The sequence below is a fragment of the Mastigoproctus giganteus genome, chromosome 10, assembly GCF_048544385.1.
Source record: "Mastigoproctus giganteus isolate SK-2022 chromosome 10, ASM4854438v1, whole genome shotgun sequence".
Taxonomy (NCBI): Eukaryota; Metazoa; Arthropoda; class Arachnida; order Uropygi; family Thelyphonidae; genus Mastigoproctus; species Mastigoproctus giganteus.
In genome coordinates, this window is record NC_143584.1 from 18,062,993 (window position 1) to 18,086,577 (window position 23,585).

General features: G+C 34.9%; 1 protein-coding gene across 1 annotated transcript in view; it reads left to right on the top strand.

The window, feature by feature from the left end:
* The window catches only part of LOC150078817 (chloride channel protein C-like), a 111,003-nt gene that overhangs the window by 84,756 nt on the left and 2,662 nt on the right, over nt 1-23,585 (top strand). The window contains exons 13-16 of the mRNA XM_090382926.1: nt 1,388-1,557; nt 7,234-7,413; nt 14,389-14,488; nt 18,972-19,073. Coding sequence (XP_090239052.1) covers nt 1,388-1,557; nt 7,234-7,413; nt 14,389-14,488; nt 18,972-19,073 — 552 coding nt within the window. The remainder of the gene's footprint in view (nt 1-1,387; nt 1,558-7,233; nt 7,414-14,388; nt 14,489-18,971; nt 19,074-23,585) is intronic.

Below are 23,585 nucleotides of genomic sequence, written 5' to 3' on the forward strand. Positions count from 1 at the left end.
GGTTGCGTGAACAGCGATCCTGCTGGAAGTCAGCATTTGCGAACCGGTTCCCAAGGCAGTAGGATGGACGAGTATTCAAACGTTGAACTGGCCGACATGCACCTCGCATATGCAGCTGAAGACTGTAACAGGCGCACTGCTCTGCGCTTGTACCAGGAACGTTTCCCGTGCTCCTCATCATACGATTTTTGCACGTGTGCACAGAAGGTTACGTGAGACTGGTTGTTTCACGAGAGGTACCATGACTCGAGAGCGAACGACGAGGACGCCAGACAATGAGGAGAATGTCGTACGTCTTGCAGAAGGCAATCCAAGTACGAGTACTCGAGCGATAGGCCAACAATTGGGTATTTCCCAATCCACTGTATGGAGGATACTGTCAACAAACCAAATGAGTTCATACCATCTGCAACGCGTCCAGTCATTGGAGCCTGCGGATTATCCACTCCGGAGGACTTTTGCTACTTGGTTTCTTCAACAGAAACGGTTCACAAATGCTGACTTCCAGCGGGATCGCTATTCACGCAACCCCCTCGTTCAACGTCCTCTACCGCATGACGAAGGCATTTCGGACCCTGCAATGCTATGTGATTCCGATTCGTCTTTGTGCCCCCTAGACCTCCTGCAAGTTTGTCGCACTGGTAGTGAATCACCCTGTATACGCAATAGAAATATCACAGTTGGTACATTTCTCTTGGGTACTCCTATCCATATGCAGTACTTTGCATTTGTCAATGATAAAAATTGGTAAACAAGTTGGTCCTACTTTAATAAAAACATTGAAAATTAAGAAAATGAAACATTATTCCAAACCTTTAGGCAAGAGTGTACATGGCCACAAACCTCATATCATTGATGATCTTAAATGCTGCATCACTGGTGTCTTTCAGGAAGTGGATGCAAAGATCTTTATGTTTGTTTGTTATTTGTTATTTGGTTTTTAGGAGCATTAGCAACTAAGGCCATATTCCTCCGGGAATATGCGGTAGTCATTCCCTGACCTTTCCGCATCCTCCGTATTTGGTGGTGACGGGCTCGAACCCCGGTCTAATCAAGAAGCGTGTGTTACGCACTGCTGCTCCTTCCCACCTGGCTACGGAGGCGCAGATCTTTATGCCAAGGTGCATTACAGTGTTCCAGACAGTTGCCAGGCATGTGTGAACAATAGTGCAAATATTTTGAGAACCTAAGGAATTCACATTTGTCTCGCTCTCTCTGTGTTACACGGTTCATATATAACAACTGTATACCTACTTTTGCCTCACTCTATATATTTAAAAATGTAAACAAAGATGTTTTAAGGAAAAAAATTACAGCTATTACTAGCTTCAATAGCCAAAAAAGATATTATTTTTATTTATATAGTACTATTTTCTTCACATTGTAGGTTGAATTGACTAATGATGTCCAATTTCTTCTTCTCATTATGGTAGCCATAATGGTAGCTAAATGGGTTGGAGATTATGCTACTCATCCTTTCTATCACTCATTACTGGAGTTCAAATGCATACCTTTTCTTGACTCTGAGCCTGTTATTATGTACAGTGGCAACAGAAAGTAAGTAAATTAAATGTAAGTAAGAAATGCTATACTGTGTATTTTTATTTCAGGATATACTTTAATATTAAAAAATATCCATTTTTTTCTTTGCATAATTCTTTCTATTTCAGGATATACTTGTAGCATACATTAATATCAAGAAATATAAATTTTTTCTTTGCATAAGAATTAATCTGAATTGGTTATTATTTAAAGAAATTGTCATTTCCATATTATTAATAAAATAACATTTTTTAAAATGATGGTTGGATTAATTAGTGTTGTCTAGCATATCTTGGCGGCATCACTCTGTTCACAAATACTATGTAAAAAATATAATGTATGCCCTTTCCCATTTAACATTCAAAGGAATTTTATGAACAAAGTGTAATTCAATCTGCTTTGGTTTTATTCCCTGCTACATTAATATTCATAATAAGCATGTGAAAATTTCACAATAAGTGACCAGGGTTTGGGATTATCAATTAAAAATCTAAATGATTTATCTGGAGACACAGCATCATTCTGTTGGTTTTATTACTCATCATATATTAACAATCACAGTAAGTAATCAGTGAGAGAGAAGCACATAGCAGCTGCTAGTAAGCTTAGCAGATGCATAGTACGAAAAACTCTGCCATATTTTACCACCTAATCTAAAAGGAATGTCCTAAATTCTGATGACACTTAAGGATTCACATTGACAAACTTTAAATGTGTTCTTTAAGATTGTATTAAGAAGTAAGGTATTTAATTCAGGATTCCCCTAAATAATTCCCTAATCTTCAATAAAATATTTTTTATATATTTTATAATATTCTTGGATGTGTCATTAGCATTAGCAGAGGCATACAATGCAAGAAAGCAAGCTTATACAGCATCAGCCAAAAAAAAAAAAAAAAAACACTTCCCATTTCACCCATCCATTCGCTCCAAAAGTTTGTTCAGTTCTTCCTTGAATTTATTTAAGCTATCAACTTCCACAATGATACTGCACAAGTACAGTAATTAATTTGAAAGTTATGAAAACTGCATATTTCTTTGTTTTTTATCATATATAATGGTTAAAATTTTCTACCAGAGTTATTCACAACCATGTTCAAAAATTTTTAAAAATAAGAATGACATTACATAAATCACTTCTATAATGTATATACAGGTGAATATTTAAACACCTTATATTTCAGAAGAATTCCACTTTATTTGGTATGTACTTGCTATATCAGAATATAACTTCTGAAAGCCTGGAAGTTATTCTTTAGAGGTAACATTCTACAGTGTGAAAAACAGAATGTTTCAGCTTAAATTTGTTATAATTTTTCAAAATTTAAACCATTGCCAACTGTGAGTAATGTGTGCTATAGCAGAAGTTTGAAACTTGGTAAGAATTTTGTGCTTGTCATTTACAATATTAATAACTGTTTTGTGTATGAGTTGAAGATCAGAAGTATCTTGAAACCACAGGAAAGATCACATTAGTATTACTGTACCTGTATATTAGGATACCAGTGTATTTAAGTTCAGTTGTTAAATACTATGTAATACTGAATAACTTAAAAAGTTAGCATTAGCATTAGTTGAGGCATATGATGCAAGAAAGCAAGCTTATACAGCATCAGCAAAAAAAAAAAAAAAAAATCCCTTTCATCCGGTCAATCCAAATGTTTGTTTAGTTCAGCCTTAAATTTATTTAAGCTATCAGCTTCCACAACAACAGATGGAAGTCCGTTCCAGCAGTCAGCTACCCGCTGGCTAAAGGCAAACTTCTGCACATCTATTTTACAACTGTCTTTCCTCAATTTGAATCTGTGCCCCCTCGGGTTCTTAATCTGAGCAAGTGGAAGTATCCCATCAGCATTGAGCCTGCTCAAACCATTCAAGGCCTTATACACCTCAATCAGATCACCTCGCAGGTGCCTAGTCTCCAGATGCTGCAGCTTGCAGACCTTAAGCCTCTCTTGGTAAGAGCACCCTTTTGTTCCTCTTGCCAATATTGTTGCCCTTCTCTGTACTCGTTTTAGCAACTCTACATCCTTCCTAAAATGAGGCCTCCAGACCTGTACGCAGTACTCAGGGTGTGGCCTGACCATTGTCTTATACAAAGGGATAATCACCTCCTTGTATCTGCTAACAAAATTCCTATATATCATTGACAAAACTCCATGACCTGCTCTGGCAGCCCATCTGCACTGCTCAGAGAACTTCATATCTGACTGCACTATTACCCCCAGGTATTTTTCATTCTCCACTACCCTGAGTATAACACCACCCAGTTGGTACATTTCTCTGGGGTTACTGTCACCCTTATGCAGTACTTTGCATTTGTCAATGTTAAACTTCATTTGCCACTTCTCAGCCCATCTGCCTAACTTTTCTAGATTCCGTTGCAGTAGCATACTGTCATTAGTGTCATTAACAACCCTTCCAACCTTCGTATAATCTGCAGACTCGGACATTACGCCTGATATACCTTCATCGATATCATTGATAAATACAGAAAACAACAATGGGCCCATTGCCGAACCTTGGGGGACTCCACTAATAATGTTAGTCCACGTAAAGCAGTGTCCATTTATTATTATCACTCTCTGCTGTCTCCCACTCAACCATCCCTTTATCCATTGTAGAAACTTGCTCTTAATGCCATACCTTTCCAGTTTGTACAGCAGTCTTCCATGTGCAGCAGTATCAAAAACTTTCCTGAAATCCAAGTATATGATATCAGAATTATTTTTTGCATCTAGTTTCTTTGTGACCACATCATATTATCCAATCAAATTGGTTAGACAAGACTTCCCCTTAACAAACTCATGCTGTGTTTGAACTATTACTGCAGTCTTGTCTAGGTGATCCTGCATCACTTCTTTAACCAGTGACTCCCTTATTTTCCCCAGAACAGAAGTTAAACTAACAGGTCTATAATTATTTGTGTCACCCTTTGAACCCCCTTTTTGTGAATTGGGCATACATTTGCACATATCCAGTCCATGGGGACCTTCCCTGAATCTAAGGATGCACTCATAATTATGGCTAAGAGTTTGCTTACTTCCCTTGCTGCCTCCTTCAGTATAACTGGATAAATTCCATCCACTCCAAGTGCCTTTTTTATGTTTAACTTCAGAAATTTCTCCTCCGCTTTGCTCTCCATTATTACAAAATAATTTAGCTCCCTGTTAGAGTTTAGTATACTTCTGTTCTCCCCTTCCTTACAAAATTCCTCATGTGTGAATGTAGATGCAAAATGCAAAAAGTTGTGTACACATCCCATCATATGAGCAGCAGTATAGAAACAGGCAGTATTAGTATTAGCAATGTGATGCAAGGAATCAAAGCTATACAGCACCAGCCAAAAAAAAAAAAAAAAACACTTGTTTTCCTGTTCCATCCAGTAGTTCATCTAAACCTCCCTTAAATTTATTCAGACTATCCCTCACCACAGCACTAGGTGGAAGTTTATTTATGCAATTGATTGCATTGGCTGAATGCGAATTTCTGCACATCTGTTCTACAACCACCCTTTTCCAATTAAGTTTATGCCCCCTTGTGGGTTTCAACTGAAAAAGAGTAAAAATTCCATCAACATTTAGTTTACTTAACCCTTGTTAAGCCTTATACACATCAATTAGGTCACCATGTGGTTGCTGATTTCCAGAGTGCAATTTACAGAACTCCATTCTGTCTTAGTAAGAATATTCTTTTGTGCCCCCAACTAATCTTGTTGTCTCTGCATCCTTTTCAACAGATTTATGTCCTTCCTAAAGTGAGGTTTCCAAACCTGTATGCAGTATTACAGGTGTGGCCTAACCATTACCTTATGCAACAGGATAATCACTTGTTTTTCCCTGCTGCCATAGTTCCTGTATATCATTGATAGAATTCTATGGACTGTTCTAACAGGCTTGTTAGTACTGCTCAAAGAATTTCGTGTCAGAATTTATTCTGACATATTCCACCATCTTGAGTTGATACCAACTAAATGGTATTTTATCTGGAACTACTGCTAATACAGTAGTTCCAGTAAATGCAATACTTTACATATATTACTATTAAACCTCAATTATCCCAGGGGCTCACATCTGGTGACTATGGGCTTGGCACACCCAGGGTCCTGAGCTGGATACCATCATTCTTCTTTTTCTTGGTGATTCCCTTCTACTTATCTCTCTCTCTCTCTCTCTGGATAATTCAGAAAAAAATTTTTTTGGCTGGTGCAGCATAAACCTCAGGCTTCCTTGCACCATATGGCTAATAATAATAATAGTAATTGCCATTTTCCATTCCATCTGCTTAGTTTATCTGTGTCCTCTTGAAGTAGTATACTCTGATTACTTTCATTAACCGCTGTGTCTACCATGTATCATCAGCAAATGTAAATATCATACTTGAAATGCTCATCAACATCATTAATAAATATTAAAAGCACAAAGGGCTCATACCAACCCCTGTGAAACCCCACTCATCATATTTGTCCATGAAGAGCAGTGGCCATTATAACCACTCATTGTCTCTTACCACTTAATCATCCCTTCCTTTATCCATAGTAGTATTAACTTGACCCTAATGCCACATTGCTTCAATTATATAACAATCATACAGTGTGGCACAGTATCAAAGGCTTTACTGAAATTTAGGTATGTGATGTAAAATTATTTTTTGCATCAAGTTCCTTTGTAACAACCTCATTAACTAAACAGATTGGTCAGGTAGTATGATCTTTCTTTAACAAACCCATGCTGTGATTGTCTTATGGCTCCATTCCTACCAAGATTGACCTTGCATTACTTCTTTAACTATTGATTACATTATTTTCCCTTCCACAGAGGTTAAACTTACAGCTCTTCAGTTACTCACTTCACCTTTTGAGCCAGGTGAATAGGTGATACGTTTGTGCATCTTCAGTCTGTACATACTTCTCCTGAAATTAACATATACTCTGATAAGATTAAATAACTGCCCATAAATTTTAATTGTTATATACAAAATATTTGTATTAAGTAAAAAAAAATAATAATAAATTTATGCTGAACTCACCTCTAACCATTGTATGAACTAAATAAATAAAAAAGTAGCAATGTCAGTTAAATTGTAGATTTTTATGCCACTTCAGTATTATTTTTGGTGTTAACAGAATGGAACAAAAAACTTACTAAATGAAAATGGGTCTGTGGCACTGGATTCCATAACTTGACATAAAGAAAATACAGTTGAACCAGTGAATGCGGCAGCTAAAATTTTTAATACGGTAGATAGGAGCTTTCGGAATAATGTGTTCCTTCATCAGCTAAGTACATACACACATGAAAATGCAAACATAACATAAAATGTTAGGAATGGAATAAACTAAAATAAGCAGTGCATGTCCAGATGACTGAAAGAGGCACACATGAACTTGAGAGTGTTCAATCACTTACTATGTCAACGTAGTATTCACTGATTCAACTGTATTTTCTTTATGTCAAAAAACTTAAAATGTTATTCCAGTTGTTTGTTCAATTCTGTACTTACTTATTCATGCATGCATCATCTTGGACTATAAAACCCATTTAATCTTATTAGATAAATAATGACTCTTGAAAAAAATTCATAACTATACAACATGCTTTGCATCTGTTTCATTCACATAGTGATTTTTTTTATTTATTAAAAACTAACAGAATTATCAAAATTTTTTTACTTCACTGTGTTTTTTTTTAGTCTTAATTTAGAACTGTTTGAAGCACAACATGTAATGTCTACTGAAATTGCTACTCTGAAAAGCAGAGAGAATGTGTCACAGTTAGCCCAGCTTTTGTTAAATACAAGACATGGTGGATTTCCAGTTATCAAATCCAGTAACAATGGAACTGGTAAAACTTTTTATGGATTAATTACAAGGTATAATAATATTCATCTAATTTCTTACTATAGTGTAATCTGTTTTTAAATTTTGTAAAGAATTCATTAGCAGCTCTTTCAATTATGTTAAGCATATTGTGTTATTTTAAATTTAGAGTGGAAATAATTGATGCATATATGTAAAAAGAAAAGCTGGAATTTTTGAAAATTTCAAAAGAATCTTAAATTGTTTTGAAATTTTCAGTGATTTTATCTTTAGTAATAATTATTTAAAATTATTTTTGCTGTCAGCATATAGTAAAATAAACTGAAATAGAGTGAAAGAAATATTTTTCTGCATGTAATTAACAAATAATTATTAAATTAGAGATATGAACAAAAACAATACAGAATTTAGACATAACGATACATTACAGTTGTGGAGATCTCTTTTTCAAGATCTTCAACTGTAATAAGGAAACTGAGAAGACAGGAAAAAGTGATAAATTACTGACTTACACGTTGCCTACAGTGTCTTTTTGTTACACTTTCTGGTATGACCTCAACAACAGTGATCTACATATATTTTGTGCAGGTCTGGTATTATGAATGTTACAAACACTTCCTAGTTCATTTCACAAATATACATGGTCTCAATTCTAATCTCAACGATGTCCATTTCCACTTTCAGTCTGCCAAACCCAATGTACTTTTTCTGATAGAATCTTAGTTATCATTTGATTCAACTACTGCTCATCTCAGCTGCCAAAATTATTCGCTGTATGATTCCTTTCGCCTCAAAGATGATACTTGTACATGTGTCCATTCTGATATTCCCTGTCAGAGACTTGGTAATTTGAAATGTCCTCTTTTTGATCTTCTCTGGCTTAAAATCTCTCTCTTTGTGTCAAATTCATCTGTTGTCTCTACCATTCTCCCAACTCCACTAATCACTTGGAGCTGTTTGACTTCCTCTTTTTGCAGCTTGACTTTCTCTAGTCCAACTCTCCAAGTGAGGTAATTTTCCTTGGTGATTTTAATGTTCACAACTCCAGCTGGCTTCCGTTTTCTAGTCACACCAACCCAGCTGGTCGAGATGCTGAGACTTTTGCAATTACTAATGATCTTGCACAGATTGTTCATTTACCTACAAGAATACCGGACAATCCTAACCATACAGCCAGCACGCTTGATCTTTTTCTCACAAACAACCCTTCTAAGTACACGGGCGAAGTGACTGGTCCTTTAGGCACCTCAGTTCACAACTTGGTGATTGTCTCTTCTCCATTGGAGCCTTTATCTCATGGCTATTCCCAACCTTTTTTTTTCCTTTCTTATTCCAAAAGTGTTTTTCCTTCTGCTTGGAAATTTGCTAATATCCAGCCATTTCCTGACTTCTAATCTGTCTTGGCACAAGCACATTACAAATATTGCTTCTTCTGCATCTAAAAAACTTGGTTTCCTCTTTTGCTCTAGTTGGTACTTTTCATCCAAACAGCTGTTCACGCTGTACAAATCTTAAATTCACTCCACTATGGAATATTGTTCCCACATCTGGGGGCAGTGCCCTCAAACTCTCTCTCAGGCTTCTAGATTCCATTCAGAAGAGGGCAGTTAGGTTAATTAATGACTCATCTCTAACAGAGTCTCTCCACTCGCTGTCTCATAGGCATACTGTTTCTGCTGCATGCCTTTTCTACAGATACTTCCATGGGCACTGTTCTTCTGAATTGGCTTCTATAATTCCCTCTCTCTCTTTCAAACAGTCTGAACACATGCTGCCAACATCCATTTACTGTCCAACTTCAAATTCACAGAACCAACTTTTCATCTTCCTCGTTTATTCATTCAGCTGCTGTTTTCTGGAACAACCTTCCTTCGTATGTATTTCCTGAAAATTACAGTCTACAGAAGTTCAAGTTTATTGTCAACAAATATCTTCTTTTGTCTTCTCAACCTCCAACCCAAGCACAGTACTAAGTACTATAGGTTCTAATACCTCTCATTTTTGGAGTTTTCTTAAAAAAAAAAAAAAGCGTAATTAGCCTTGCACCTGTTAATAATTTTTCTGCATTTTTATATTAATACAGTTTAAAAAGATATATTTTATTTAGCTACATTTGTTTTCAAACATATAAACAGGTACCTGTCAATTTTTATTCTGAATGTCAGTCATGTTTATATAATTTTTTTGAAATTTCTGTGTATTATAATTAATAAACTAATGCTGCTTGGGATATTTTCTGATCCTTTAGCATTTTTTTAGCATTAGCAAAGGCACATGATGCAAGAAAGCAAGCTTATATAGCATCAGCCAAAAAAAAAAAAAAAAAAAAACCCTTATTTCACCCATCCACTTGTTCCAAATGTTTGTCAAGTTCTGCCTTGAATCTATTTAAGCTATCAACTTCTACAACAGATGGAAGTTTGTTCCAGCAATCAACCACCCGCTGGCTAAAGGCAAACCTCCACACATCTATCCTACAACCGTCTTTCCTCAATTTGAATTTATGCCCTCTCAGGCGATTATTCTGAGTAAGAGGAAGAATCCCATCAGCATTGAGCATTCTCAAACCATTCAAGGCTTCATACACCTCAATCAGATCACCTCACAGGTGCCTAGTCTCCAGACACTGTAATTTGCAAAACTTAAGCCTTTCTTCGTAAGAGCAATCCTTTGTTCCATTCACTAATCTTGTTGCCCTTCTATGTACGCGTTCCAACAGCTCTACATCCTTCTTAAAATGAGGCCTCCAGACCTGTATGCAGTACTCAAGGTGTGGTCTGACCATTGCCTTATACAAGGGGATAATCACCTCCTTATCCCTGCTAGAAAAATTCCTGTATATCATTGACAAGACACCATGAGCTACTCTTGTAAACCATCTGCACTGTTCAGAAAACTTCATATCTGCCTGCACAATTATCCCCAGGTCGTTTTCTTTCTCTACCACTGTCAGTGTGGTACCACAGAGTTGATACGTTACTCTCGGATTACTGCTTCCCATATGTAGTACCTTACATTTGTCAATGTTAAACTTCATTTGCCACCTCTCAGCCCATCTGCTCAACTTTTCTAGATCCTGTTGCAGCAGTGTACTGTCATTAGTGCCATTATTGTCTGCAAACTTGGACATTAAGCCTGATATACCATCATCAATATCATTTATAAATACAGAAAACAACAATGGACTCAACACTGAACCCTGAGGGACTCCACTAATAAAATTAGTCCACGAAGAGCAGTGTCCATTGATTACCACTCTTTGTCTTCTCCCTCTCAACCATCTCTTTATCCATAGCAGCAATTTGCCTCCAATGCCACACTGCTCCAATTTGTGCAGCAGTATTCCATGTGCAACAGTATCAAAGGCTTTCCTAAGATCCAAATATATGATATCAAAGTTATTCTTTGCATCCAGTTCCTTTGTGACTACATCATAGTATCCAATCAAATTTGTCAGACAAGACTTCCTCTTAACAAATCCATGCTATGTCCGAGCTCTAACTGAAGTCTTGTCTAGATGATCCTGCAATGCTTCTTTAACCAGTGCCCGCATTAATTTCCCAGAAGTTAAACTAACAGGTTTGTAATTAACTGTCTCCCCCTTTGATCCTCCTTTGTGGATTGGGGTCATATTTGCACATCTCCAGTCCATGGGTACCTCACCTGAGTCCAAGGAAGCTCTCATAATTATGGCTAAGGGTTTGCTTACTTCCTTTGCTTCCTCCTTTAATATAACTGGATAGATTCCATCCACCACAGGTGTCTTTTTTGTGTTTATCTTCAACAATTTCTCCTCCACTTTACTTTACTCTCAGTTATTACAAGATTACTAGCTTACTGCCAGAGATGAATACACCTCCTTCATCCTGTTGTTGAAACTGGGCAGCAGTTCTTCCAATAAATTATCTGTCACATTTCCACACAAATAGCAATTATCTAATATTAAGATTTTTGAAACATATAGCTGTGATTGGTTTTTAAATCAGCTTCTCCATCTTTCTTTACAATAGAAAAATAAATAGCAGTGATTACAGTTATTATTGTCAATGCATTTTCCATATTTAGCTCTCTGGTAGGCACATCGAGGAAAATTATATACCAGCAGGCATGCTTTAGGTCACCGTTCAGTGATTGCAGGAGGGAGGGGGACAAGAAATAATTTAAAATATTGCACTTTAAAATTTTATTCTTCATTCTTGATGCTGTACTGTATTATAAGAATAAATATATTTAGTAAAAGCAATTTTTTTATCCAAAAAATATATATTTCCTGATTCACTTTCAATAATCAGTGGCCCAAAGCAAGAAAAATCAAAACTGTATAGAAGATCAGCACAGGAAAGGGTTAGAGTTCATTTTGTACACAGATACTGAGCTCTAAGGAATTTGTTTATGACTGTACTTCTCTGTCATAAAATATTCAGTGATTCATTTTTAAACTGAAGACCATATTGGAGTAATACTAAAATTCATGCTAATACATATTTTAAATTTTAGTTTTTTTTTTTTTTTATCCTTAAAATACTCTAACAAACACACTATTTTCTTAAAATACAGTGTGTTTGTTATAGGGTTAAGTAATTTAGTTGTAATTCATATTTTATTTTTTTTTATTTTAAATTTTTATTAAAATACTATAATATAATAGGGGGTTAAGTAATTTAGTTGACAGTGCACTGAAAAACAATCTTATCTCATCAGCATTGTGATTGTCTTACACACACACACAAAATTAAATTTTAAGAAAATGGGAAATATGGCTGTAAATCAGCATATCAGGTTCTTTGAATTATATTTTAATATCTCTTTTAAAAATCCTAACTAGCAAACAAAGCCTAAATTTAAGATAAAGTAAGAGTCTTTGTATGCCCAATTTCTGTAATAGAATTCCTATGATAGTATTATTATAAATATTGTTCTGTATCCAGCAAATTGCATTTTTATGTACATATCAGAAACTTATACTTTTAATATAGAATAGGCTAATTTTCTATAGTAGACAGAATTCCATCTTAAACAAGTTATTGCTGTGTAATGCTTTTTTGTCAACAGTTTTTTTTTTTTTTTTTTTTTTTGATACCTGGTAGAAATAAAAGAATTTTAACCATCACATTAGTATATATTAGATTTCTTGCAGCAGTGAAACTTCATACTTTTCTACTGGCAAAGTACAATTTTCAATATTGTTAAAGAAAATTGTCTTCTTGTGTGCTGCCCATTTTATTTCAAATTTGTTGTTGAAGGAAAGAGATTAGAACAGTCAAAAAATGGCATCATAGTTACCAAAACAGTTTTTTCAGCTCCTGAAAATCAACTGCTGTAACTACAAACTTGATGCTTTATTTTTAAAGTAGTAATAGAGATACTTTTCATCATGTAGTGCAGGGAAGCCTTTGGCTTCCCTGCACTACACTGACAAAAAAAAAAAAAAAAAAAACCCAAGTAGATAAGGATAAGAAAATATAAATAATATGTTTCCCTAACTATTCAATTGACCTCTCAATTTATTCAAACTGTCAGCCAGTGAGGACAACTTGTTCCAGTAATCAACAACTTACTGGCTAAAAGAAAACTTCCTACAATCTAATCCTCAACCCCTATAATTTGAATTTATGGCTCCTAGTTCTGGGGCCATTAATTTAAATTGTATTATAATGTGAGAAAGGAACATATCTTGAATCTTTTATTAACAGTTTAGTGATACCATGCTACTATAAGTTTGTATATCTCAGAAGGTGATGGATTTGAATTAGTAATTAGTTATTATGTATATTGTATGTACTTGGAAAATTAAATGCACAGGGCATAATCCTTATGGGTTTTAATAATTAACTATATAGTATCGGTGTAAATACACCATAGTTAACCCATATATTTGAACTACATATGTAGCGTAGAGGGCATCGTTTTAATTGTATCTCATAATGTGGTTGCCTTCACGAGGTAGCTACTATTGCATTACTTCAAATAAATAACGCTTCTCTAGTAGAGAAGATACTATTATTTATTTTCAGTGGTACCACCACCCAGACAATTGTTTCGAAGCTGTGCGTGAATTTAATGTGAAAAAAACCTATTGGACCAGATCTAAAATTCAAACCATTTGTCCCTATTAGACTTAGAAAAGCAAAAAGGTAGAGGGAAAGTAATAGTAGGATTGGAAGAGGAAAAGAAATGTCGTCGAAGAATGAAAGGGACAGTAACTCTTCAACTCACACCACTCAAAAACTCATAAATTCCTCCAATAGGTAACACTTCCCCAGTAGAGAAGACTGTTGTTACCCATTCTCGGAAACTCCGTGACTGTCAGGCTCCCCCCGGCGACCGTTTCAAGGCTATTGGCCTATCATCAGTGCGGCTTCATCATCAGTGGGCGGGCAGGTACCCAGGTAATACAACAAGCCATCACAGTTGTGAAGTTATATCCACATTATGAGAGATGCCAAAAGGGTGTGGTGGTAATGTATTTGGAAAATTAAATGCACAGGCCATAATCCTTATGGATTTTAATAATTAACTATATAGTATCGGTGTAAATACAGCGTAGTTCAAATATATGGATTAACTATGGTGTATTTACACCGATACTATATAATTGTATGTACTGTATGACTAGTTTCAGTGCTATGGATGATATAAAGTACTACTACTACTACCTTTCAGTTTTCCAGGGTCAGTCCCAGTGGGGCTGACCCTGGAAGACTGAAAGGTTAAAATATAAATTATTTGGGGATTATGCACATTACTTGTAAATAAATGCCAGCTTATTGGGCAAAAGGTGTGTTGCATAATACAACATCTAACTAAACCATTCCTCTATGACAAAGACCAGAGGGACTATAATAATTATAGTGATCTGTGCCCTTTTCTATAGTAAAATACCATCCAAAAATTAATGGTAAGTTTCAAAAATTGAGATGACCATAAGCTGTTTAAACTCTCAGAATTCTGCATTCTTTATTTGTAAAACATAACTTTTATAGCACAGGATATAGCAAAAAATTACTAATTTGTTTTATCTTTTTTAGGACAGAACTTTGTGTTCTTCTGTGCCATGAAGAAGCATTTGAGCAACTGGAAGACTCTAGTCCAGATATGCCTGATATCTTGTGCCTTGATTATAATCAGGTATGTAAATATTATAGAAATAAATAAAGTGTGCATGTTCATGTATGTATAAAATATCTTCCCTCACATTCCTTATTAATCTCTAGTGGACATGCTTTGGCAGGTCTCATCAATTAAAAACAGAAAAACTTAAAAATTAAAATATCTGTTAGAATTATGTAATTATGAATTTTGGTATTCCTCTACTGTTGCTGTTCACTTTTTATCTGCATCATTAATTATTTTTTAATTGGCGACATATTAGCTTAAAAAAACTGTTTATGGTTTGATGCTTGAATGCGGAATACACCAAGCACCCACTCCTGTGTTGATTTTCCATAGAACTTTAATTTCACTTTCAATTTCTCTTGTTCTGTGTTGCTGTATATTGGAAATGAAGTAGTCGGGAAATAAAAAAAAAAATTGGATAATAAAATGTCTGTTATTATTAAAGAATAAGATTATAAAATGCACTATTTACGGCTATTTCTTACCTTTTGTCTCAAAAAAAATGGATGATATATAAAATAAACCACATGTGCAGAACCTTGGGTGTTTTTTGACATGCCCACTAGAGGGTTATAACCATTGTTTGTAAGGCTGTGCAACATATCACTGGATAGGAATTACCAACTGAAAACTAAATTCTTCAATTTCTTCAAATTATCTATTATTTCAGACTATTACATAGTTATTAGGGAATAGCTATGCAACATGCCCTATTTACTTGCTTCACTTTCCTCTTTCTTGGAAATGGCTAATGAAGATGGCATGATTTGCAACTATTTTCCTGATTAAAGTTAACATCTGGAATGCCTATAAAGATACATACATATTTTTATTCCCTTTATTTCTTTATTATAGTTTTACTAGGTTGCTTTCTTATTTTGACACACTTTCATTGACTTTATAGCAGTGTCGACCATTCGTATGGCTTGTATGTATGTATACTTGCATAATTTCTTTTTGTCCTTGTATTAGATAAAGGTGAATGGAAATATTATTTTACCCAAGTATATATTCTTTTTTCAATATACTTTGAAACAACACCAAAGTGGTTAGAGGAGATTACATCTCCGGACCATGTACAGCCTAATATATATATATAGTTATTTTACATACATTTTAACAGTCTGGCTAGTGTGCTTGGTGCCTTTAGATACACCAAAAACAATAAAACTTATAAAGTTAAATATGTTTAACTTTATAAGTTTTATTGTTTTTGATTGGAAAAGATTAGCCATTAAAAAAAATTCGTTTTAGCACCGTGTACATCAAAAAAACAACCATTGCTGTGGTAACTTAACTTCTCACAGAATTTTGGGTGGTGTTTTTTTTTTTCTTTCCCCTCTCTTTTTGCTCTCTATCCCTCCAGATGGCTATGCAGTTGGTAAAAATTTTTTTTTTTTTTTTATAACAAGACTGTTGTTTATAATGCTGTTTTTAGATCTCATTATACAATATAACATCACAATTATAAATAAATTTTCCCATTTTAAACTACAGTAGAATGTCGGTTATCTGGAATAATTTGAAAGACTGATTTTTCTTTTTTTTTTATTAATGGTAGTATTTGAGACAAGTGTTTATTATGTTATGAGAGCATTTCTATCTGTTTTTTTTTTTTTTTTTTTTTTTACTTCCTATATCTGGTGAAATGTTGGATTAGGAAACCATGAGTGATAGAGTTTAGTCATTCGCTTCCATGAACCCAGTTTTCAATTGCATATTTTGTTCTCATTTCATATTATGTTTAGTTTAGCTCCAGATTCGATAAGAATAATATCAGCCTGAAACTGTGCAATTTATTTTCCTCAGTTTTTTACAATAAAATGTCAACGAAAAGAAACAGCACTGAAAATGGGCAGAAAACCAGTAAGAATGTGATAGAATGAAATAGATATTATTAAGGAACTTGAGATTTCACAGCAAAAAAAAAAAAAAAGTCACAACAGATGAAACAGAAAACGTTCGAACATTATTTTAAAAAATTACTTAAAATTTTTTTTATACATAAAATTTGCGGTAAAATACCTATCCGAATATACATACATATGTAAATGTGTGATTTTTTTTGTATAAGTTATTATTATTATTTTTTAAATTAAATAAACTTGTTTTTTTTCAAGATAATTGAAGTATTTTTCTTTTACCCTAACACATTACAACAGAATTTATTTAATCTTGCCTTATGTTCGATTATCCAGAAGAAGTCTGACATTAATTATTCTGGATAACTGATGCTCTACTGTATTTCTTGCTTTTTAAAGGCATGATATGCCTGCTGTCGTTGTGGTTTTGTGACTTCTTGCACACCCGCTAGTTGGTGAATAGTATACAATAGGTGAGGAAAAGATATTGAAAAATTAAATAAAAAAATACAGAAAGACAAGCATTGGTGGCTGGAAAGCATAACTGACCACACACATGTTACCAGAACATAAATTTAAATGTAATTTAAATTATGAATGTAGATTAAATCAAGAAAATTGCAGATTGAGTATGCCAAGCAAGGTACAAACATAACAAAAAGCAATACTATACATATAGTAACAATAAGGAGGCATTTTTTAATATTAATATATATATATTAAAATTATATAGATAATATAGAGGCAATATGGAAAAGTGCAGGAAAAAAGAGCAAAGAAACAAATAAATAAACAAGGATGGAAGTGGAAAAAGGAAGGAGTGGAAGGAATATGTGTTTAAAAATTTTTGAAAATATTAAATGTAAGGCAAATATAGCCAATAATAATAAATTCGAGGCAAATGTAGCTAAAGTTATAAGTCAATAAATAATAAATTTAGACCAGCACCACCTGACTGCATCGAGGCCAAAAAAGGTGTGAAATATCACAAATATGATACAATAAACTAACCACAAAAGAAAAATAGATATTGGACAAACAAAGCAAGGAACAAATAATAAATGACCGTTGTATCCAATCTCATGGGAGCAGCCTTGGATACAACAGCCGCAGATATTACTGCATTTTGAATGTATTGCAAATGTATTACAATGGACACTGACAGACATTCACCCAAAGGCCAGCCCATCAAAGCAATAATATCACATCACAGAGGCCCTAATGTAGTAACTGAACAAACAGGAAAGTTTAAGTGCTCACTGCTAACAAAATCAGACTGCTGCCAAAGAGAGAAATAAAGTAGATAACAGAAAATAAACTGATTATAGGAGGCAGTATGAGTAGTGCAGTGCAACTAGCACTCACTATAGCCATGAAAAATAAACTGTAAAACTATTAGGAAGAAGAGTAAAAATAAAGAAATAAAGGGATGACTGCAAATGTAAGTGGCTGCATATGCAACATCCAACAACGTGTTACATAATATACAATATATAATAATAGATATTATAGAGGCAATATGGAAAAAGTGTGGAAAAAAAAGTAAAGAAGCAAATAAATAAATGAGGATTAAAGTAAAGGAAAGAGAGAGGAAAGAATATGGATCTAAAATTTTTGAAAATATTAAATATAAATCAAATATAGTCAAAGTTATAAGCCAATAAATAATAAATTTTGGACCAATAAATTTACCACTCTTGCCACTGATGCTGCAATGAGAAAATGGGTGTCAGCTAGGTATTTTTTCAAATTAGGAAATAAATATGGGGATAGTCCAAGATTTCAAAGCTGCACTCCTGCAGCACAGCAACGGCAGTGAAAGACTTGTGATCAGGCATGCTGTCCTGATATAACAAGACTCCTTTGCTTAGTTTTCCTCAGTATTTTTCTGCGATGTTTTCATGCAGACCTCATAAAGTCTGCATAATACACTCCTGTGAGTGGCGTTTCTGAAGGTAATTCATTAGCAACACTCCACGAGCATCCCAAAAAAAAATTGATCCTATCGCCTTGCTATCAGAAGGAATTGACTTGGCTTTCTTTGGATGGAGTGGGGAGAAGAACTGTATTTCCACTGCTTGGACCACTCCTTTGTCATGGTATATATACATTCAGACAAGATGACCAAGTGTCTTGGTCATCTTGTCTGAATGTGTGGCAACAACTTTTGGAGTGATGGGTGTTGCAGGTCTTCCACAACATGGGTCATCTTCCAGCTCTCCCTCCCTCATTTAAATTCTGCTGCCCACTTCTTACCATAGAATAGTAAGGGACATCCTTTCCCTACTGTTATAACCATATCCTCATGAATTGCCTTTGACATTAGTCTCTTTTTTCCCAAATATTGGATGACTGTATGGTGACTGATTTTATCCATTTTTCCTCATTCACACAACTTTGTTGACTTCAGGACTTGTTATTGAAACTGCATGAATCCTGGTGGGTTACTATTTGAAGTGTTATATAACATTAAGTACAAAAATTTTTAACTCTATACCACTGCCCATTCATACTCAGGGCACAGACTTTTCAAATGCCCCTTGTATATGATATTAATCATTGTGCTTTTAACTTTAAAAGAAAATTTATTTATATACAAATGAATTTGAAAGTTTTTTTTTTTTTACTTTCAGTTTTGTGATGATGATGCAGAAAAATTGAAGGAATCCAGAACCTTTAAGAAAATGCTACAAAAATTAACATCAGATCAGTACAGCCAACTGTACCTTAATTTGGTAAGCGTTTTATATCTACAAAATAGTTTTATTTTTAGTTTGTAAAGGACGAAGGGTAAAGTAACAACATGTTCATATTTTTCATGTATTAAATAGAATATAGTAAAGTTGAAAGGATAATTTCTTAAATTTTTTTTTAAAATATATTAACTTAGTTTATGCTCTTTTATTCTACATATGTTGTACTCTGTGTGTGTGTGTGCGCAAAAGAGAGAAAGATTTCAACTGTTGTCATACAACTCTTAAACATTTTGATGTTTGTTTCTCTTATGGTATAAATTGGTTGTTCCATAGAATTCACAGCAGGTAGTTGTGTTTCCAGTTTGAACATAATATGCAGATACTTTTATTCTGTGATATTTTATTTTACAAATTTCATACACTTCAGGGGCATTAGTTGTAGAAGAGATAAGATGGCCTCAGCAATCTTAGTTGGCCTTTAAGTGGCGTGATCCATGGATATTTGTCATTTGAATGAGCATTCATCCCAGTCACCACCCTGGCTTTCGTCCATATGCAACTAGTTCTCATTTGGGCATTGCATCGACCAAACATTCAGTAGGTTAATAAAATACAAAACAGATTCTTGGGTCAACTCAAACACAAAGACCCACAACAAAAACTATTAATAAGATATTCATAGTAATGACTGTTTAGCCTCATGGTGATGGGCCTCTCACACCTCACCACAAGTTATCGTCCCCACCACGAGGAGGTAGATCACCACTATCTAGCATTAATATGTACTGTTCTAGAAAATGCCTGCTTCACAAAAGCAGCAAACAAGCTGTAGAACTCCTTACACTTGAATAACTTCACAGAAGTGGACTGAGTGAGAATGAGCATTCCTTGCCCCAGCCTTTGTTCTAATGTACTGATATAATGGACAAGTCAAATACTATGTGAAGGCCTGTTTCCAGCTCTCCATAAGAGATCATTTCTGAGGGAGCTAACCGCAATGGTGCATCCTTGACCTCAAGCCATATCCAGTCAAGTCACAGCAAATCACCAAACCTTGCTCTGATGTCCTAATATAATGGACAAGTCAATACTATGGGAAGGCCCATTTCTGGTCCTCCACAAGAGAGCATTTCTGAGGGAGCTAACCCCAACCAAAGCAGCCTCGATCTCAAGCCATATCCAGTCAAGGCACAGCAAGTCACTAAACAAAATTGGACCACGGACTCTGCTGACTCACAGTCTGCACAGAGGGAATAAAGGAGTACAAATGACATCCTTTCTCAGAATTTGTCCACTGTGATTGCCAGATGGTCTCAAACTCATCATTGCCTCACCTCTGCTCCAATGGAATATCAAAGGCAAGACTTGCGGCCCAACTGGGCACAACCAGACACTGAACACTTGTCAGGGAATTCCTTTCTTCAGGGCATATCTTAGGGAAGCCTTAGCCACCAGCAAATCTGCAGGAATCTTACCTTCTAAGATGCATAGTGTCTCAGTGACCACTGCTCAATATGCCCTTGTGATGCCAAGAAGAGCAATGGTCCATGGATATATTGGAATTATAATTGCATGATTGAAGCACTTCATTTGTGAAAGAGTAAATTTTGTGATATCAGTAGCAGAGACAGCAGTTAGTGCCATAATTTCTCTCAAAATATCTTTTTGAAAAATAAAGACAAATTTTAATGTACACAGAAGAAAGTGTTTTAATTTCTTTATTTATAGCTTCAGCAAGCATTGTGCACTTTTATAAGTGCTTTCCAAAATATTCCTTCATATTTAATGCAGTATAGTGTGTGAATGAATTCAAGATCACCACCACCAGATACAGTCCACTTTAGGGGTGATTACGATACTTTGGTTCATTTTAATTTTAAACAACGGTGAAATGTAGAATAAATGATGTATAGAATCGATTCCATTCCCATCAGTGATGGTCTATAATAGGAATTTAATATCCACATTCACCCTCCTTTTTCCTATTTCACTAATCCCTCTACTTTTTAAATAGATCGTGTTTGGCTGTAACCTTCACTTCATTTTTATGTTGGACTATATGAGGTTCCCTCACAAAATATGCACAATGCTTCAGAGTTTGCAGATGTTTTTATTTGCAAGAATAAACATTGCAGAACATTTTTCACACCAAAAACAGATTATCATTTAGATAACAAAAAAAAAAAAAAAAAAAAACACAGCTGCCTGGTGATTTTGAGATTTATAAACTGGATCCCTGTGAACTATTGTTGGTATAGAATGAGGATTTCAAAATATCAGTGATACCAAAGCCCTTGACTAGGATTCAGGGAATGATAAATCCAGAGAAATCATGTTTATTTTCCATTACCAATGTTGTAAGTCAGGCACAGGGAGAAAGATTGACTGTGAGCATATATGATCCTGGAGTTGCTCATACTGAAAACAGGAGTGTTCTGAAAGCTGAAAAACATGAAAGAACAAACTGTAGTGTATTAAAATATTTTAGAATAAAAAATTTACACAGGTGCAAATTTCCTTTGTTAGAATGACAACAGGGTGGTAGGCAACACTAATATGTATAGATTAGGTTCACAAACAAGGTTAGTTCCACCAACCTTAAGTTATTGCCACTGATGATAGGAATGTTCCCATTGCTTATGTGATTATCAGACTTTACTATCTTTTTAAAAATAGGTAGTGACTTTCAAATCCACATGATGAGTTGAAAGTCACTATCTGTTTTTAAAAAGATAATGTTAAAGTGTTGTGAGACAAAATATTTGATCAAGCAGTTTTAGACAATTTTTGCCAATTACTCTATGCATATTGATCCCAACATAAGCAACAGCATTGCTAGCAAACTTTCTTTCACAGAAATACTTCCAGTTTTTCTGTGATAATTTTCTCCAGCACACCAACAGTTCATTGGCTTAGCCCCAAAATAAAAAATCTATCAGGATCAAACCAGGGCTCCTTGCAATTCATTCTGTTGGCCCATGTCCGCCATTCCATCTGTTAAGAAAATTAATGTCAATCCTTTTTCGTGCAGAAATACTGCAGTCTGGTGAAGGGGGCATTTCCCGCATTGCATTTAAGTAATGCGGGAAATTTTAATTTCAGGGAAATTAAAATTTTGAAGAATAAAAAGATTTTTCTGACTTTATATCTTGTAAAACAGATGGACCAAAAATTCTCTCATACATTATCCCACATCACATTGCCACTGTGTGATGGCTTTGGCTTTTTTCTGCAGATTCACGAAAACCTATCCATACAAGCATTTCTTTACTCCATCCTTCAATCACAATCTTCTGTCGAAGTAGTCGAGTTTCCATGGTTTAGACTTCTGCTATCAACATTTTCTGTACAGAATGGTAAATCAGCCCAGTTTTAGTTTCATGCATAAATACTCTAATGAATTTTCCAAAAAAAAAAAAGCAACTTGTACAAACTTAAATTAAATTTTTTCTCTTCTCATCCAACGCAGAAGTACATGTGGTTCTATTTAGTATGATTTTGCACTCCTGCAGCAGCATTTTAAAAGTACAAAAAAATCTGAAATTCAAGGTTGTTATTTTCAAGTTCTGATATGCCCAATAAAAGCACTGTACACAAAATAAACCTAAAATACAAGGCACCGCTATGAAATCAAGATTTGCCAATCTCCCATCAGATGGTGGTCTCAATTAGCTTAATCATTGGATAATGGGTGATCTTAGATAGTAGGATTAAAATTGAAAGTGTCTGCAATCCTGCCCATACACAATAGGAGGGTGCACATTATGATAATAACTTCAACAGAGGGGTGCAAGAATATTTGCTGATGCTATCAAGGCAGTGTTAGGTAAGTTGGGAAAACTGCTAGTCTAGGGGTATAACAGACTAATAGATTAACAGTAGCCACAGGTAGAGGTGAAAATGCTCCTTGCATCATTTCTATTAGAATATACAGCAGCCTGGAAAAAAGGTGCCAGGGATTTCAGGGCCTGTTGAAGATCCTTGTGGAATGAGCAAATACATGGGCTGTTTAGGGTTACTAAGAGTAAATACAGTTGCAGGTATACTTGTATATAAACTAATGCTAAGAACATAGTGAATAAACTTTAGGAATTTGAAGTGCTGATCAAATCATCAAATACAGACACTGTGGGGATATCAGAGACGTGGTGTCACTCAGATATAAGGGATTCAAAATCTGAATATGGAGAGTAGAGTAGCAGGATGGGGGGAGGGATTATGCTTTTAGTTAAGAAGTATGGCTATACTTGCACCTACTTAAGAAGCACATAAATCCTAAGGCAGTGCAGTGTATCTGATGGACATGGGTTGCCAGTGCATTGTTGAGTCAGTTTGGTGTTACATAACAAAAACAAACAAAACAAAAATTTGGGTAAGAGTGTGTTATAGGCTTAATGATTGTGATGAGTATAACAAACAGCTGTACAGCCATATTGAGTGGGCCAGTAAATCAGAATGTCTTATAATGGAGGACTTGAACTCTCCGACTAATGACTGGACCTTTTAGGTTGGTCACTCCCACACTAGCAGGACTTTTGTGGATGTATTGAG